General features: G+C 32.4%; 1 protein-coding gene across 1 annotated transcript in view; it reads left to right on the top strand.

Annotated features, from left to right (window-relative positions):
• LOC134699516 (uncharacterized) overlaps positions 1 to 20,612 on the top strand; it is a 47,784-nt gene extending 27,172 nt beyond the window's left edge. The window contains exons 7-12 of the mRNA XM_063561114.1: positions 5,550 to 6,003; positions 7,590 to 8,362; positions 9,922 to 9,952; positions 14,631 to 14,902; positions 17,143 to 17,170; positions 18,663 to 20,612. Of these exons, the coding sequence (XP_063417184.1) occupies positions 5,550 to 6,003; positions 7,590 to 8,362; positions 9,922 to 9,952; positions 14,631 to 14,902; positions 17,143 to 17,170; positions 18,663 to 19,048 (1,944 nt within the window). The 3' untranslated portion in view covers positions 19,049 to 20,612. The remainder of the gene's footprint in view (positions 1 to 5,549; positions 6,004 to 7,589; positions 8,363 to 9,921; positions 9,953 to 14,630; positions 14,903 to 17,142; positions 17,171 to 18,662) is intronic.

Here is a 20,612-nt window from a genome sequence, read left to right as displayed (position 1 = left end):
GAGTTAATAATTTGGTAAGTTTGAAGTAAAGCACTAATGACAATATTATTTGGCATAAAGTAATATCATCGATACATTTTGATGGTTAAATCTGGTACAGTGTTAAAAGTTTGGGATTGAATTAGTTCCTTTCAAAACTTGCTAATGCTTTTTGTTATCCAGTTCCATTATCTTTTTTTTCGAAGTAGCAGTATCTTTGCTGTATAAGTTACGAACTGAATGTACTGGATAATGGCATCTTTTGTTGAAATGGTCACAAAATACAAAACGATAGACTACAAAAACAGAATTGATATTTTATAGTGTGTCTTTCTATGTTGTTATACTATTACATAGCAATTTTACCTGACCATATCGGGAAATAGGTATTTAGTCGGATCTTAACACGTACTTGTGATTTGGTAAACCGGTTTTATACGAAGAAATGTCGAAATGTTCAGGACTTAATTAAATCCGTATTTCGGTATGATGGTGCAAGCATACGATTTTTATTGCGTCTTACACTTTGAGAAGCGAATAATCTTTAACTACTTGATTCAAATATTGTATAAAAACGTTAATTTTGAGCTTTGAATGTCAAGTGACTCTAGCATTTTCCTGAGGAAGTTTTAAAAAATTGCAAAGAAATATTTTTACAGTGGGTTAGCTTTCATTAGTCTTCACTATTTATAGATTAACAACTTTTGGTTATATTTATAATTTAGAATCATCATCGAAGGTGGAGCACGATTGCGCAGTTAATTAATTTTATTAATTCGAAAAAGTTATGCGAGTATTCTCTCCCCTTAACAGGTTCATTATTTTATAATTAAGTTTACGTTTCTGATATAATTTTGAATAATTACAAAATGTATCAATTCAATATATTTCAGTTTTTGTTAATTGTGTATTAAAAACATTGATGTACGAATATAATTTCATAAATTTGAAACGTTTAAAATGATTACATACCAACATAAAGAACCGTTCATCATTTTTGAAAAAAGACTATGAACTAAATTCGAATAAGTTATCTTCCCTTGATGATAGATTGATTGGCAATTGAACCAGTGTTATGAAATTGTAATCACAGAGAGGGACCGGCGAGCAATTTTTAATTGTAGCTGATTTAACCTTAAAACAAATTCCCACTATAAACGAATGTTACTTTACACAAATATAAGGACTTAGTTAGCTAAATCTACAAATTTTATTAGATATTATGATTTTTTATTGCAATAGATTAATATGCTATACTATTGTAAATGGTAAAAAAGGGAGAATATTTGGTACCATTAAAACACTTAATCCTGCTGCAATTGGTTGCACCTGTTCTAAGTCAGGAATATGATGTTCAGTGGTTGTCGTCTGTTTATGTGTTTTATAAGTGTTTGATGTTTTTCGTTTTTATATAGATTATACCGTTAGTTTCTCTGTTTAAAAGGTTTTACAGTAGTAATTTTTGGGATGTTTTATAGCTTGCTGTTTGGTGTGAGCCAAAGCTCCTTGTTGAAGGCCGTCCCTTGACCTATAATGGTTTACTTTTATGAATTTTTACTTGGATTACGAGTTGTCTCATTGGCTTTCATACCACTTCTTCCTATATCTAGTTATATTAATGTATAAAATTGTTAAAAAAAAAGTAAAATCACAAAAATACTGAACTCAGAGGAAAATCAATTTGGAAAGTCCATAATCACATGGCAAAATCAAAAAACAAAACGCATCAAAATCGAATGGACAAGAACTGTCATATTCCTGACTTGGTACAGGCATTTTCAAATGTAGAAAATGGTGGATTAAACCTGGTTCTATAGCGCTAACCCTCTCACTTTAATAACAGTCTCATCAAATTCCGTTACATTTACATGATGCGTTAAATAAACAGTCACAATCAATAAAATAGTCAAAATATGGGAACATCAGTCATCATCGTATAACAATTTAACAGGACACAACAACATCTACTATCTACGAACACATGGATTGATTTGAGTGTCTGACGTCAGAAAAATTATATACGTCACATAAATTTGTCGTTCAATGTGCATACAATAGTTATCAAAAGTACCTGGATTATAAACAATTTTAAATTTTACATAGGCAATGAGCGCAGACAGGGTTAAAAAATCAAAAGTATGTAAGAATAAATTACAGAAATCAAACTAGTCCAAAAGTTATACATAGAATTTATGAGAATCCAAAAGTTTTAAAAGGAACAATTTAACAGGACACAAAAACCTATCCACGAACACATGGATCTACTTGAATGTCCGACGTCAGAAAAATTATATACGTCACATAAATTTGTCGTTCAATGTGCATACAAACAATTTTAAAATTTACATAGGCAATGTACGCATACAGGGTTAAAAAATCAAAAGTATGTAAGAATAAATTACAGAAATAGACCGAGATTCAAACTAGTCCAAAAATTATACATAGAATATATGAGAATCCAAAACTTTTTAAAGGGAACAATTTAACAGGACACAATAACATCTACTGGAAAACTGCTATAAATAATGAACCAAACTTCTGGTAAATGGTTTGTTTAAAAAAAAGTATGATCTGTCCAAATATTAGATTTATTGTGAATACCAGTTTTCATTACTCAAACCCTTGAAATTCGTTTGAAATGACCATACTTAATTTTGGGAAAACTGCTATAAATAATGAACCAAACTTCTGGTAAATGGTTTGTTTAAAAAAAAGTATGATCTGTCCAAATATTAGATTTATTGTGAATACCAGTTTTCATTACTCAAACCCTTGAAATTCGTTTGAAATGACCATACTTAATTTTGGGAAAACTGCTATAAATAATGAACCAAACTTCTGGTAAATGGTTTGTTTAAAAAAAAGTATGATCTGTCCAAATATTAGATTTATTGTGAATACCAGTTTTCATTACTCAAACCCTTGAAATTCGTTTGAAATGACCATACTTAATTTTGGGAAAACTGCTATAAATAATGAACCAAACTTCTGGTAAATGGTTTGTTTAAAAAAAAATATGATCTGTCCAAATATTAGATTTATTGTGAATACCAGTTTTCATTTAATACAAAAGCCTAGTGTCAAATGTAAATGTCAAAGCAGCAGAAAGAAAATAATCTAATTCAGGAATTTTATGTCACCTGACACAAACGGCCAAGTGAGATTATGCCTTCACCTGGTGTCCGTCGTCTGCCATTGTCGTAAACTATATTGCAAGAATCTCCTTCTATAAAACTTCTGAGCAAAATACCTTCATACCTTAACTGTATATTTCTTAGAGTATATAGTTTATAAATAATATCTGTAGTTTTGATTCATCAACAAACATGACCGCTATGGCTAAAAAGTAGAACATGCAGTTTATGGCTTTTATCTAAAAACTATATTACAAAAGTGTAATGGAGTTAAAGTGATGAATAAGTCAAAAACTATCTATTATGAAATGTTTAGACTAATTGGACCACCCATCAATTCCCATCATGGGTTACTGTCCAAAAAATTATGTTTATGGAATTTAAGCGTCTGAGCGTCACCGATGAGTCTTAGGTAGATGAAACGCGCGTGTGGCGATTTAAATTATAATCCTGGTACCTTTGATAGCTATTTATTCATTTTGCTTATTACCGTTAATAATATGATATGTAGAAAGAACATGTTCAGCTTAGTATGATCTCCAATTAAGTCAAATCATTTAAAATAGACAATTGGACTCTTTTTTTTTTGCTCACCTGTCCCGAAGGACCAAGTGAGCTTTTCTCATCACTAAGCGTCCATCGTCCGTCGTCGTTAACTTTTTACATTTTGAACTTCTTCTATGGAACTACGGAATGGAATGAACCCAAACATGGCAAAAATGTTCCTTATGGTGCTGACCAAGTGTTGTTACTTTGTAGCCGATCCATCATCCAAGCTGACCGCCAGAGGGGGTCATAGTTTAACATAGGACCCTATGTATGCATTATACAAATGACTTCTTTTAGGGAACCACTGAATGGAATGAAACCACACATAGCATACTTTATATCTGATCCATCATCCAAGATGAAAAGTCAGATGAACGATACAGTCTCTTGAGAGCCTCTAGTTAAAAGGAGTTAGTGTCCGTTATCTTAACACATTTCCGTGAAAGTCTATTCCTTTTAAAAAAATCTTTTACCCTGACACTCCTGTGTCAAAAACATAAAATTTTAATGAATGTTTCTACGGGTATTTAGTTTATAAATTTCATCTAAAGAGTTTGGTCCATCAACAAAGCTGGCCGCCATTACTCAAATATAGAACATAGGGAACAAAAACAATTTTGCTTATCTATAACCAAATGATAAACTGGTCATGGTTTATCTGTTATAAAATTTTCAGATAAGTTCGACAACTCATTGTAAGGTAACTATTGAATTTTTAAAAAAAAAATTACTAATTTTTTTAATTTTGGGTTTATTTTATAAATATTATAATAGATAGATATAAAGTATAAATGACAATACACATTCTGCTAAGATATATCTAAAGATAGGTCAACATGATCAAAATAGTCTTTAGACCTTTTCGAAATGAATTCCCATTGAAAGATTTTGTTCTGCAATTTATTTTTAAAAGTCAAATTAATTTTCCAAATATCTTAAAACTACTTGGACAACAACTACAAAACTTTGATTGAATTTTTCTTTGGGTATTGAGTTTATATGGGTCGTATTCAGAAGTTTGTGTCTTTCATCTCGAAATCTAAGGCAGTAAGAGCAAAACTAACATAGGTCAAAGTGTTCAACAGGTGGAACAGCTTTTTGTTTCTGTGTCATAACTTTTTAAATAATTTTTTTTTAAAAGAGGACAGAAAGATACCAGAGGGACATTTAAACTCATAACTGGGAAATAAACTGACAACGTCATGTCTAAAAAAGAAAAACAAACAAACAGCCAAACATAAGTAAACAAAACATAAGGGAAACTAGAATATTAAGTAACACATACCCCACCAAAACTGGTGGAGTTCTCATGTGATTTCAGAAAGGCAAGCAATTCATGTTCCACATGTGGCATTCGTCGGAATTCTCAAGTTAGTACAAACCCGGTTACAAGTCCTATTGGGTAGGTCATATTCGTGAAAAGGGGAACGGGATTGTCTTTACAACACTAGTAACATATCCGCTATCATCTGTTAAATGGATGTTTCCATAACAGTCAACCCACTTGATTTTCAAAAGTTGCTATGTTGTTTCTTGTGAAGAAATGGAGAGCAAACTAATTATTACTATGCTTTTTGTGAGTGTTAATCCATGATTCATCGGAAAGTTGCATTTCTTATAGATCCTAAGCAATAACCAAGAACACTTTGTGCTATCATAATTAAATCTCAATATAATATCATTCCATTATATATTGTTTAAGTTTGGCATTCATGAGTTATGAGCCTTGAATGATTTAATTAAGTTGTAATCAGTAAACAACTTGTTGTCAATTTGCCTGTCCTCATCAATGATTGTTCTTCAGACCTTTTTTTAGATTAATTGAATAGTGGTAAATTCCCTTTACATGAACTTAAGTATTGCATGTACTTCTGTATTTCTTTATAGGAGAATATTGAAACACGGCGTACAGAGTTGTATAGCGGAGTAGAAAAGTTATTCAAAGACCACGAAGGACGAGAACATCTGGTCATCAACAACAAAATATTTGTGAACGCCACAGACAACACAGATCCAGAGATCGATGTTCTCAAGAAAGCAATCACAGATCTTACCTTTCAACATCCATGTTGGGGAGAGGCAATGCCTAATGCATCTGTTCCTCTTGAACTTGAGATTGCTAACCTGGTAGCAAAGGGGAAACAAGTATTGTCATTGTTGGAAGTTAAAGAATTAAATGCCATCAGCAAGGTGTCCGTCTTGTCTAATGAAGAGCTCAGTGATTTCCTTCACTTCCAGCACTCACTTGGGAAGATGATCTATTTCGATACCCCACAGTTGAGAGGCTATGTGATCATAAGTCCCCTTCTTCTTGTGGAAGTTATGAGATCATTTGTTACAGGTACTATATGATATAATATCCACTTTTAATGTATACTCCGTGGTGATCACAAACAGCAAAGTGTATCCATTTGTAGACGCCAAAGTAATCAAACACAGCCAGACGTTTTTTAGAAAATGTCTTGTTTTATCGCCCCAACAATTCATTCCATCCATACTATCAAAATTCGAGATTTACAGTCATCAAACTCTCTAGAACAATAATCATACTCAAACGCAAAAATTGTCCAATCATAATGAGGATACGTTGTTTGAACTTTAAAATAGTAAAAAGGAAGATTTGTGATGACTGATAGGCTTGAAATTACCACATTTTTCCACATTCACCAAAAAGGAAAAAAAATAAGACAAGCTCACCTGGAAATGGTCACTACTTGATGACACAAATGTTCTTCTCTGAAATTACACAAACAGTTGCAACCAAATTTGAAATAAATTGTCTTTGGGTATCTCTTCTTAAGTGTGTGTGTGGAGTTGTATTTGTTTTTCCTGTCAGTAAATCAATTGAGCTGCCATGACTAAAAATAGAATAAATTTGTAAATGGTCTCAACATCTTGAAGTATAAAATTTAGGGAAATTATAACGAGGTCAAACTTGATCATAAGTTAGCCATGGCGTTGTCAGTTTGTTTTAGATTTATGAGTTTGACTGTCCCTTTGGTATCTTTCGTCCCTCTTTTAAGATCTGCATATTTCCTAATTATATGGACACTCACAGAACATGTAGAAGGAGTTTTGTCATAATTTGAGAATTTTGATTTTGTTTGTTTTCATTGTTTTTGCTTTTTTCTGTGAAAACAATAAAGAGTTTCTTTAAGTCAAATATAAGTATAAACTGCATATAACAAAACATATCTTCGATATAAAATTATATAATGTTAAATAACAGAAATACTAAACTTCATGGAAATTCAAATGAATGGAAAACGACTGCAACATGTGCAATATTCCCTTTTTGTTACAGGCATTTTCACCCCTTTTTTCAATATTATTTTGTTTGTTGTCTTCATTGTAAATCGTCATCCGTTAAGTTTTACAAAATAATGTTCAACTATGAAACCTCTCAGCAAAACTTAACCAAACCTGTTTATAGTTATCATAAGGATATCTAGTTTAAAATAGGTATAATGACCTTACCAATTGTTCAATATGAAATAGAAAACAGAGGAGTGAAATGCAAGTTGTAATGAATATAATAGAATACAGAAAATCTGACCGGTCCTAAAATAGCAAAAGGTTGGGATCAACTAATAAAATACTGGCTGTTCACACCAACATAGTCAGGCTACTTCTTATCGGAGTTATTCCCCTTTAATGATGAGTGCTACCAATCTTTTTTTTTTTACATTTTTTTCCTATTCAGTTTCAAACGTAAAAAGAAAGATGGAAACGTAAAAGGTTGACATAATCAGCAATACAAGATATACAAATAAGTCTCATTTTTTCAAAAGCTTTTTTCTAGAGGCCAAGGAATTAAAGTGACATGAAACGATTCATGTTTACCTTTTGTGTGCTATATGCTAGTTTCTTTATTGAACAATACTTTCAATACTCTTCAATTCTTAATTTATATTTTTCACTTAACAGATATTGCTTTTTGGCCGAAGGAAGGTCTCATACGAAATACTTTTGAAAGGATGTCAGAAAGTGGAATAATACAAAGAAAAGAGCTTTATCTTATTTGGGAACAAAAGCACTTCACGAAACTATCACCCTACAAAGAGTTCATATTTGATATCCTCATCCACCTTGATATTATATCAGAGCAACGTAGATATGATACTAATACGGGAAGTCGGTTACCAGTGGAATACTTCTTTGTTCCCTGTATGCTCATTCAGAGAAATGATACAAGATTCATGACCCATGAATGCACACCAGAAAAATCTATTAGTCTAGCATTTGTTTTCAAAGGGACAATAATACCACCAGCCTTACCAAATCGTCTCATAAGCGCAGGTCTCAGTATGTGGACCGTAAAGACGTATGAAGGAAAACAACTCCTGTTTTCAGGATTCGTTTGTTTATCATTCGATAAAGCACATGATATTGTAGTATGTGTTGAAGGTAACAAGATAATTCTCTACATAGTCCATGAAACCTCCAATGGACTGATCGTACCAGATATTGCCACTGGTATCAAGGAATGCATGTATACAACACTAGAGAGAATCTCAGAGTTCTATAAGTCCACAGTCTCCTCCAGCAGCCAAAAACTACCCTTCCACATTGAATATGCATGTTCCATGTTAGAATGCCATATACCTGAAGAGGCAGCATTTACAACTGATGAATGGATCTGTGATAAACATCGGATTGTACATACTAAAGACAAGTGGAATATTTGGAATCAAGATCAGGTAAATATAGATCTGGGATAGCCATAAGATTGTACATACTAAAGACAAGTGGTCAAAGTGTAATATTTGGAATCACGATCAGGTAAATATAGATCTGTTATAAACATAAGATTGTACATACTAAAGACAAGTGGAATATTTGGAATCACGATCAGGTAAATATAGATCTGTTATAAACATAAGCATGATAAGATTGTACATACTAAAGACAAGTGGAATATTTGGTATCAAGATCAGGTAAATATAGACAGTAATAAACATAAGATTGTACATACTTAAGACAAGTGGAATATTTGGTATCACGATCAGGTAAATATAGATCTGTTATAAACATAAGATTGTACATACTAAAGACAAGTGGAATATTTGGAATCACGATCAGGTAAATATAGATCTGTAATAAACATAAGCATGATAAGATTGTACATACTAAAGACAAGTGGAATATTTGGTATCACGATCAGGTAAATATAGATCTGTAATAAACATAAGCATGATAAGATTGTACATACTAAAGACAAGTGGAATATTTGGTATCAAGATCAGGTAAATATAGACAGTAATAAACATAAGATTGTACATACTAAAGACAAGTGGAGTATTTGGAATCACGATCAGGAAAATATAGATCTGTAATAAACATAAGCATGATAAGATTGTACATACTAAAGACAAGTGGAATATTTGGTATCAAGATCAGGTAAATATAGACAGTAATAAACATAAGATTGTACATACTAAAGACAAGTGGAGTATTTGGAATCACGATCAGGAAAATATAGATCTGTAATAAACATAAGCATGATAAGATTGTGCATACTAAAGACAAGTGGAATATTTTGAATCACGATCTGGTAAATATAGATCTGTAATAAACATAAGCATGATAAGATTGTACATACTAAAGACAAGTGGAATATTTGAATCAAGATCAGGTAAATATAGATCTGTGATAAACATCAGATTGTACATACTAAAGACAAGTGGAATATTTGGAATCAAGATCAGGTAAATTAGAACTATTAAGTTGATATTTTATAATACAATCTTGAATTAACACATAGAGTGATGACTTGTGGTTTGCTTATGTAATCTCCATAAAAAAAGAAAACAACAGCTTAAATCAAACAAACTCATATGATCAATTTCCTATTTAACTTATATATAATGTAAGATCAGGTATGTACAGTATGAAGACTAAATTAAACAGGGATTTCTTCTCTGAATTTCTTTTTCATCTCTTTCTTTTTGATTGGTCTGCAATCTTTTAATCTGAGTATTTTGTACTTTGTCTTCATAACAGCCACACCAGAATACTTAACATTGCAGGGTAAATACACCTTTTCGACATTATCAAACATATTGATCAAAATGTTTATAAATACCTTACAAATTACATCCTTTGAAGCCTTGTCGTGAATTATATGCAAAAGTGTTTTAAGGGTTAAGATATTGTATTAAATTTTGTAAATACATTAAGCATTAAGTTTCCACATGCTTAAAAATACAACCCATGATTTTTTATTGATTAATTTATTACCACCACGATTTTATTTCAGACAAAAGAACAATGTGAAGTGGACTGTCCAGGTAAAAAACATTAAGTGAATATTACCAAACTGAGCATTATAGTTATTCAGTTCAAATCATTTTTGAAATAAGATATTCTATCATATTCTATAATTCAAATATCTAAAAGGTAAGGTTTTCTAGTGGGTCAGAAATATTATAAAGATAAATACTTCAAGATAAAAAACAATAATGTAAAACATATATAAGCTATATAGATATAGGAAGATGTGATATAAGTGTCAATGAGACAACATGAGGCTAAGTTTATGATTAGATCAGGACAACATTTAGCACATGCAAATATCTATAAATGTAGTTCTCTTTGAATGTCTCTTTGAAACATTCTCCATTTCCATTCTCAATTTTATTCTGAACTATTACCATCACAAACTCTTTTTTTGCAACCCTGTCTATTTGAATTCTAATCTCTCATCAAATTTAAAATTAAGCATTTTTTTTAATGACTAATTTTTAAAGCAATTTATCAATTCCGAACCTTGCACATGTTGCAAGGGATTTTATATAATAATAAGGAATTACTTTATATATGCTGATATTGGTGACTTTGAATCTGTTGAAAGTTTTGATTTTGCTTTCTTTTTTTTTTGAATTCACACATCTAATTAAATGGGCTATTAAAAAGTCAGAATGTGAATATATATGTTCAAACTCTGTTAGGTCATTTGTTAGTAGCAAAAACAAAAGAATTATGTCAATTAGAAATGCTTTGATACTATATATTATGCCCTTGAATTTTTACTTCATAACATTTTTGTTCGCTTTGGAGATTTTGTATATCGTCAGGTTATCGGAATTCCAATGGGGACTTACTGTGCACCACTTATTACGGACCTGTTTTTGTATTGCTTTGAGTTAAAATTTATGACAAAATTCAGCAAAGACCAATCGAAACATTATCTGATACAAAAATTAATAATACTTTTAGATATTTTAATGATATATTGGCTCTCAAAAATGACGACTTCAGTATACATACTAAAGACATGTATCCTCTTGAACTTACTTTTAATAAAGCTAATACTAACAATGACTATTTCCCTTTCCTCGATCTTGATATCTATATCATTAACGGAAAGCTTATTACTAAAATGTATGATATAAGAGATAATTTACTAAATGTTATAATAGGTACAACGACATCATTCGTAAATATAACTCAACATGGAGACTTCTTATACGTTCAGGTATTTTACATCCAATCTTTTATGGTAATTTTCTGTGTACAAAAATGTCAGTATTCACCTCAGAAGCTAACAAAACTTTTAAATAGACTTATTAAGAATGGATATAGCTACGATACTGTTGTCAGGTCATGAAAGATTGCATATTTTGGCTTAATATTGATTCACTTATAGGGTCTTTGCATCGGAACTAAGCACCTTTATTCAAAAACCAGTTGTTGACATGACATGGGTTGTGTTCTTCTCATATATGTTAGGATGGTATGATACTAAACCCTAACGGGAGGGATTATGTCTGACATTCATATGATGAAGAAATATTCTTTCAATCAGCTTAATTGAAGTCTGGAGCTGGCATGTCAGTAAACTGATAGTAGTCTGTTGTTAATAATGTATTATTGTCATTTTGTTTATTTCTTTTGTTACATTTTTTGACATCAGACTCGGACTTCTCTTGAACTGGTTTTTAATGTGTGTATTGATATCCGTTTACTTTCCTATACTGGCTAGAGTTATGATGGTTGAGATCTCCTTAGCATGTTTAACCCCGCTGCATTTTTGCGATTGTCCCTCTGGCCTTTGTTAGTCTTGTTTAATTTTGAATTTTAGTTTCTTGTGTAAAATTTGGAGTTAAGTATGACGTTCATTATCACTGAACTAGTATATATATTTGTTTAGGGGCCAGCTGAAGGACGCCTCCAGGTGCGGAAATTTATCGCTGCATTGAAGACCTATTGGCGACCTTCTGCTGTTGTCGGGGTTGTTGTCTCTTTGACCCATTCAAACTTTCCATTCTCATTTTTATTGTTATTTTTTCAAATCACTGAAATTTTCAAATGAAAAAAAATGCCGGTTATTTTTCTGGTGTAAATTGATGAAAGATACGCATAATTAAAAACGAATATATCTTGCCCTCCGAAAAGGTTTAGCAAAATTAATAGTATGCTTCCAAAATTAGGTTTGAAAGTGTATGTCTATAATATGTTGTTTTTTGCGTTGAAAGTATGCTTAATATGTACCTACTCTGTATTTCAGAGTGTTTTTTTTTATTTTCTTGTCCATGTTGTCATGATGGCAAGTTGTCAAGTTATTCTGACAAAAGAACAAAATTTACAAAATGATTTTTAGAAAATTTAGATTCAAAACAGAATATTGTAATATGGAAAACATCTTCGCTAGCCAAGGGTTACGATCCACTTTCCTCCTATCCACCCTGGGAAGATTAAGACAACATTTGTGATAACAATGTTTGCCATCAATCGGTAGATTAAAGTCACACCCATTCCGAATACATTATTCTTGACCAATGGTTGCACTTGAACTCTTCAATTTGGAGGTAAAAACACTGTAGCTTCTAGATACTACACACTTGGTAAAGCAGAAAACGAAAAAATCCGTTGAAATTCATGTATGTGTGCAAGAAACATACACAGTAACTTCTTTAAGTTGATTAAAACATTCAAATTGTCACTAGATACAATTGTATGTTTAGGGATGTACAGACTTGTTGCAAAATAAGCACGTGGCAATTGTTTACATACACTTTCTACATTTACACGTGATCATGCTATAGGCGTTTTTTGTTGCATGCAGCGAATTTCGAAGGCAACCAATGAAAATAGTAACCCTGTGTCTTTGAAATTCTATCTCAGTCCGCCAAGGGTGGAGAGGATGGAAGTGGATCATTACCCCCTGGCTAGCGAAGATGTATGGAACAGAGAAAAAGGATAGGTTTGATTTACTGATTGTTGTTTGTTTGCGTTTAGTAGCAAATGTTTCATGCGTATTTAGGACAAGAACATATTGATTATATATCAAATAGGTGAGTCTGCAATTGATTGACCCAGATAAAGGACATGGATTTTGACTGTGGTTTGTTTGATAAAAACAGAGGTGTTGCCTTGCAATAGGCAACCATAGAAACGATCAAAGCATGTAGCACTCTCATAAGATGAGGCAATATAAGTAATGTCTCTTTTCAGAAAAATATAAATATATATATATATATATATTTGTCCTGTACAGACAAACAGACCCCCTTCCCCCCGTATAGCATGAGTTTCATCATACGAGGCCATGTCTTGGTTGTAATGTATAATAAAGAGTATCTTCATCTTCACTTCCTGAAAGGATTTTTTTTTTTTAATCGAACGAATAAAAATGTCAGTAGTGTGAAAATATTTGGAAATCAACCAAGACCAAGATCAACAAAAACTGAGAGAATGCAATTAACTCAGAAACGAGACCCAGTGCGTCAACACGCTAAGCACCTGAGATCATCCAGAGTTTTTGGTGGGGTTCGTGTTGCTTATTTATTAGTTTTCTATGTTGTGTCGTGTGTACAATTGTTTGTCTGTTTGTCTTTTTTCATTTTAAGACACGGCGTTGTCAGCTTATTTTCGATTTATGAGTTTGACTGTCCTTCTGGTATCTTTCGTCCCTCTTTTATAACCACTGGGTCGGTGTCTCTGCTGGTGGACATTTTGTTTCCGAAGACATCATCCACCCAGTAACAAAATTGCATGAATTTACGAAGATCAAACAGGATACATGTACGGACGTCGTCCAGTAAAGGTCCGGATAAAAGTGTAACTTTTGCGGATTGGTATACTTCGGTGAAACGGAATGGAGGTTAAACAAACGTATGTGCGGTCATAATCAGAAATTAACCTCAATGCAAACAACATTTTTTATCAGCATTTTAATCAGTCTGAGCATTCCATCGTTTCTATAACAGTTCGTATTATCGAAAAGAATATACCACAACTCTAACAATCCTCATCTTGCAACGTCTCTCCGTAGACCAAAAGAGGACTACTGGATTAGACAGTTAGGAACTGCAACACATATGGTTGCAATGACAAAATTGATGGTATAGGTATTATATATATTCCTTCGTGTAGCTCGGTGAATGTCATGAATATTTTCAACTGTACTCCTCGACGTAGACGCAGTCATGGTCATCATCATTATACATACTCTACTCTGTATGATGTCTCTATTAATGACTTGCTGCCATTTATACAAAAGCGGGTAGGTATTCATCACATTCGCACGAAACTTGATACATTACCCCTTTCAAAACTTCATTTTCTGTTCAATTTAAGTTTGGAAACTACCGCTACAAACCCTCATTTAAACCAATACAAACTAACAGCTGCATGACGGAATTTTAGATCATTTATTAGAATTTGAGAGTATTCCAATAGTTCAAATACGTCTTAGCGCATGTCACTAGTGAATACTGAATATAGTGAATACTAAGAGAATTGTGTACTTTATAAATGCTGAACATTAACTTCTTTTGTAAATGGCAGTACAAAACATAGTCTGTTATTATTTATTTTATGTAAAATGAACTCTTCTCTTAGAAAATACAAGTAATATTACATGTTTAACTGAATTGAGTAAGCAAACTCGTGTTTGTTTAACAATAGTCAACCATCCTTAAGATGTTTGATTCACTGTATAAACATTAATTTTTACATATATAGGTTTACAAGAAGGTGCCTTAAATCAGATACCAAGTGACGTTGAACTTCAAAGATTTGCATCACGATGTGATGATGTCACCATAAAAGAGTTAGCCATACGTCTTGGTATGAGTTTCCAAGAATGGGATGAACTTGAAAGGAATAATCCTGATTATATTCAGATTGTCAAGTATAGGATACTGGTAAACTGGAGAGAACAATGTTCAGGAAAATTCAGCAACATAGCAAAAGCTTTAACAGATATGAAACTAACTACACATAAGTTGTGTCAGGTAAAGTAACAGAGATAAAAATAGGTACGCATATGTTGTGTCAGGTAAAGAAGCAGAGATAAAACTATCTACACATATGTATTGTCAGGTAAAGTAACAGAGGTGAAACTAACAACACATATGTTGTGTCAGGTAAAGTAACAGAGATGACACTAACTATACATGTGTTGTGTCAGGTAAAGTAACAAAGTTGAAACTTACTACGCATATGTTGTGTCAGGTAAAATAACAGAGATGAAACTAACAACACATAAGCTGTTTCAGGTAAAGTAACAGTGATAAAACTAACAATACATATGGTATGTCAGGTAAAGTTACAGAGATGAAACTAACTACACATAAATTGTGTTAGGTAAAGTAACAGAGATGAAACAAACAACACATATGCTGTGTTAGGTAAAGTAACAGAGATAAAACTAACTATAAATATGTTGTGCCATGTAAAGTAACAAAGATGAAACTAACAACACATATGTTGTGTCAGGTAAAGTAACGGATACAACTAACAACACATATGTAGTGTCATGTAAAGTAACAGAGATAAAACTAACAACACATATGTTGTGTCAGGTAAAGTTACAGAGATGAAACTAACAACACATATGTTGTGTCAGGTAAAGTAACAGAGATGTAACCAACTACATGTACACATATGTTATATCCGGTAAAGAAGCTATGTCAGAAAAAGTAAAACGACTGTAATATTTCTGACTTGGCACAGTCATTATTTACAGAAAATGATAGAAAAAACATGTTTTATTGCTAGATAAACCTCCAATTTTTGTGATCCGTGTTCATCGTTCTGTTTTATTCACGAAGATTGGGTGAGCAACCCAAACAGACAAAATAGGTTAATGTGATAATAAGTTGTATCTAGCAGCCAAAACTGTTGATAGTTATCAAAGGTACCAGGATTATAATTTAAAGCCCAAATAACATCGCTTTTGTGTGTAAAACTCATTACATTAATTGCTTGATAAACGAATTCGGTATTGACAATTCTCTTTCAAACTCAGCATAAACCCTCACGACACTTAACAAAGAGGAAATCCTGGATAATCATAGGTATGTTCTATGTTCCTTTGGAATTTCAAGCCAAGATGAAGAGCTGGATCTTCCATCACTGTATTGGATACCTAAACTATATAAGTGTCCTTACAAACAACGGTATATTGCTGGGTCTTCCAAGTACTCCACGAAACCTTTTTCTAAATTATTAACATCTATTTTATCAGCAATCAAAGACGAGCTTCAAAGTTATTGTGAAACTGTCTATTTTAGAGGTGGCGTGAATCAGATGTAGATACTTAAACACATTTGACTTTTCTACGCTTTACACAAGTATTCCACATTCTAAACTAAAAGACAAATTGAAATAGTTGATATTGCTTTGCTTCATAAAAAAAAGACGGGGTATATATCTCCCAATTAATACGATATTCCCGTGCTTGCATTTCCTATGATGATTTTTTTGATAGAGGGTTGCTGCTCACAAGGAAGTATTAAACCAAGAGTTCCCAATGGTGAAGTTGAAATCATCCCTTCGTAAATTTTAGGGACGCCATCACGAGTTGGTTGACCGTTATGGAATAACCGTTTCACAAATGATATCGGATATGTTCATTACGTCGTAACTTCAATCCCTTTTTCTTAAATGAATGTGACCTACCGAATTAGACTATTTAACGGATGTGTTATCACATAAGCAACACGACGGGTGCCACATGTGGAGCAGGATCTGCTTACCCTACCGGAGCACCTGAGATCACCCCTAGTTTTTGGTGGGTTTTTGTGTTGTTTATTCTTTAGTTTTATATGTTGTGTCATTTGTACAATTGTTTGTCTGTTTGTCTTTTTTTCATTTTTAGCCATGTCGTTGTCAGTTTATTTTCGATGTATGAGTTTGACTGTCCCTTTGGTATCTTTCGTCCCTCTTTTAGTACGCAAGACGCGCGTTTCGTCTACATAACTCTCATCAGTGACGCTAATATCAAAATATTTATAAAGCCAAACAAAAACAAAGTTGAACTTTACTTGACAGACAAGAGGATAAAAGATTTGCGTATTATTAATCTTCGTAAATCAGATTCCTTTTGATATACAAAAAAAGATAAGCTATCCTAGACAACTCATTTTGTGAATCAAGAGTGTTTGTTTTTTTTACACATTCGAAAATAATTGCTGATCAAATATATTCAGTTAATTTGCAGTATCTATTTGATTTTAATCTAATTTTGTAGGTCAAACGAATCAGAAAAGTTCAATGCGGTATGTATCATAATGATTTCTTTTTAAAATTGTTATCAATACAAGATATGTGTTACCTAATTGATTATGCATTAACTAATAGCTGTCTTCCTCCTCAACTACAAAACTAAAACTAACGATAAAGAGTGTGAAATCTTATCAGTTAAATATAAGTTTTGACTTATAACATGTGACAAACAGATGTTATATCATGTGTCAAAAAACAGACCTCATATCATGTGACAAACTTATATCATGTGACACACATACCTTATATCATTTGACAAACTTATACAAGGCACAAACATACCTTATATCATGTGCTAAACAGATGTTATATCACGTGACAAACAGATGTTATATCATGTCACAAACTTATATCATGTAACACACATACATTATACGGTCCATGTTGACTTGAGTGGTCTTTATATACGGTCCAAATTGACTTGAGTGGTCTTTATATACGGTCCAAGTTGACTTGAGTGGTCTTTATATACGGTCCATGTTGACCTGAGTGGTCTTTATTTACAGTCCATGTTGACTTGATTGGTCTTTATATACGGTCTATGTTGACTTGAGTGGTCTTTATATGCAGTCTATGTTGACTTGAGAGGTCTTTATATACGGTACAAGTTGACTTGAGTGGTCTTTATATACGGTCCAAGTTGACTTGAGTGGTCTTTATATAATTTACGTCTGTGTTGTCATTCTGTGGTCTATTTGTAGAAATGTACTATTGTATTGTTTAGTCATGTGTTTCTATATCCTGGAGTTTCTTGTGGTTTTTTTGTGCTTTATTCCTGTCACGTAATAGTGTGGGGTAACCAAGTTACTTTAATAAGCGGGATATGGCTAGTCATTAAACAAGTTCAATCCTCCATTTTTTCTTAAAATGTCATGTACCATGTCAGGAATAAGGCAATTATAATTAAATAGTTCGTTTTGTGTATGTAGCATTGGCGTTTGTTTTTGTTATACTCCAGTGTTTCTGGTGTTCCATTGTTATCCTCTTATAGTAGATATGATTTCCTCGGTTGTTCAAGTTTGTAACCCGAATTTGTTTTTTCTCATTCGATGTGTGACTTTTGAACAGCGGTATACTACCGATGCTTTAAATTGTAGTTGGTCCAATTTGCCTATGGCCCAAAATGACTTGCACCCATGTATCATTAAGCCTTTGAACATTTTTTTACTCGAGCGTCACTGATCAGTCATTGTAGACGGAACGCGCGTCAGGCACATAATCAATTGTCATTATTTGTATCAAAGATGATAGACATAGGAAGATGTGGTATGAGTGGCAATGAGACAACTCTCCATCCAAGTCACAATTCATAAATGTAAACCAACATAGGTCAAGGTACGGTTTATTTACACATACATTTTTATACGTATTTCCAAAAACCTGTGGTTAAAATATTGAAAATACTTTAGTAACAAACAGTAAACTATCTGTGTGTTAAGCATTAAGCATTAAGGTGTATGTGTCTAATAGTTGTGATGTTTACAGATATAAGTGACGAAAACATGGATTTAATTCCGACAGATGAAATACTTGATGAACTAGCACAAGTACTTGGTGTTTTATCCTTCCAACTGGGTATAGAATTAGGATTACCTATTACAGCATTAGACGCCATTCAGTACAACAATGGGAGGAATTTAGTTGCTCAATGTAAAGAAATATTATTCCAGTGGAGAATAGATGAGAAAGTGAGGCCAACCATACGTGTATTGGTCCAAGCTCTCGTAAATGTCGGAAGAGGCGCTAGATGTTTGGAGGAAATCATTAAAACGGTTGGAGTGAAGAAATACATCAAACAGGATGAAGTTGAAGAGCAGAGAAAAGGAAAAGTTACAACACTCTTTAAAAAACTTTTTCAGAAGAAAAATTAGTTACAAAACCTTTAAGTTTATTTTATATAAAATCATTCACTTCGCTTGGCTGTGTATAAATTTGAGGGAACAAATGAAATCACCCCTGTTATTGTCTTCTGGCTGGTAATATTCATATGAATATAAATTATGAGGATTAAACCAAGATGATAAGACTATAAAATGGAGTTGTATACTGACAAATCAGAATGGATTCGGAGTACGCAAAGTAAGACCCTTAAAAATTGTTGGAAGTGTTTGTACTTGTGTTCAGTCATAATTTATAAATATATGGTGTATTTAATGATAAAGCATAACAGATATAAAGTTTGAGACTGCACACGAATGCAGCCACCTACATCTTAGAATTTTTTTTTTATCTGTAAATGACGTGTTATGGCATTTTTGAAAGATTTTTATATTTAAAAGCTTGAACTTGAGCGTCTTTAAGGACGTTCGTAAGTGAGATTTTGGAATTCGTGTCAGATGTTCGGACTCCTTGGTGTTTTTACATACAATAACAGGTAAAATAGTTTGCCCCGTAACACCCATTTCTTTTTTTCATTTAAAACCTAATAGCTCATGAAAGGTCTTTAAAATTTTAGAAGATTCTTGATTTTCTTTGTTTTGTTTTGAGACCCAAATAATACTATTGCAAATATAAAGTAAAAGTCCGAGTGAGCCTTTTCTCACAAAATTTTAAATCTCAAATATCTCATAAAGGAGGACCATGATCGACCTATCAATATTTTTAGCTTATTTTTATCCTTAACGAATGCTCTACCGACTTATAGTATCAATTTTAAATTCTTGATTGTTTTAAATTTTCACCTACCCTCACCTAAGTACATCCTTAATGACGAGTGTAGTTCGAATCGTTTACATACTATAATTGAAGCGACTGAAGATGTATTCTAATTTTTTGTCCAAATCTAGCCATTACAGTATTACTACGGGTTTAAATTTATTATTGCAATTGTAGGAAATGTACAGAAATGTGGAATTAATTTTTCAGGTTTTCGTGGAATTTTACGTACAAATAATACTATTTAAAAAAATCTAACCGGCTTGGTGGTTTTTTTTTTCAAAAATATCCAGCCATGTATTGACAAAAGTAAAAACATGAAAAATGACCTTGTCAATTATATTAAGAACAACACAACACTCATAGCAAATGGTTAATTAATTGTTTTTTCTTATCCCTTCATACAGTAACTGAACCGTATAACACTTAGACTAGATGATGATCCAATCATAGTGACTTTGTGAAAAAAGACAAATTCCTAATGCACAATTTCATTCTGTATTTTTATAGCAAGCTCATTAACTTTCGAGAACTTGTTGAAGTTTATCGGATTGTAATTTTGATTAACAATCATGTATATCGTAGTAATGTTGTAGATTGTATCATTAAATATATCCGTCAAATTGTACCATAAAGATGATATCATTGTGTTTCACTGTACCTGATTAGTTTGCCCTATTGTTGTAGATCGTGTTATTATTGCAAACCTTGACAAGTTTTACCATGTAAATAAAAGCTTGCTGAATTGTTTCTATTTTGATTGTACAAACCGCGTGCACA

The sequence above is a fragment of the Mytilus trossulus genome, unplaced genomic scaffold (genome assembly GCF_036588685.1).
Source record: "Mytilus trossulus isolate FHL-02 unplaced genomic scaffold, PNRI_Mtr1.1.1.hap1 h1tg000070l__unscaffolded, whole genome shotgun sequence".
Classification (NCBI taxonomy): Eukaryota; Metazoa; Mollusca; class Bivalvia; order Mytilida; family Mytilidae; genus Mytilus; species Mytilus trossulus.
Note: the sequence above shows the minus strand (reverse complement) of the source record. Positions and strands in the feature narration are given on the sequence as shown.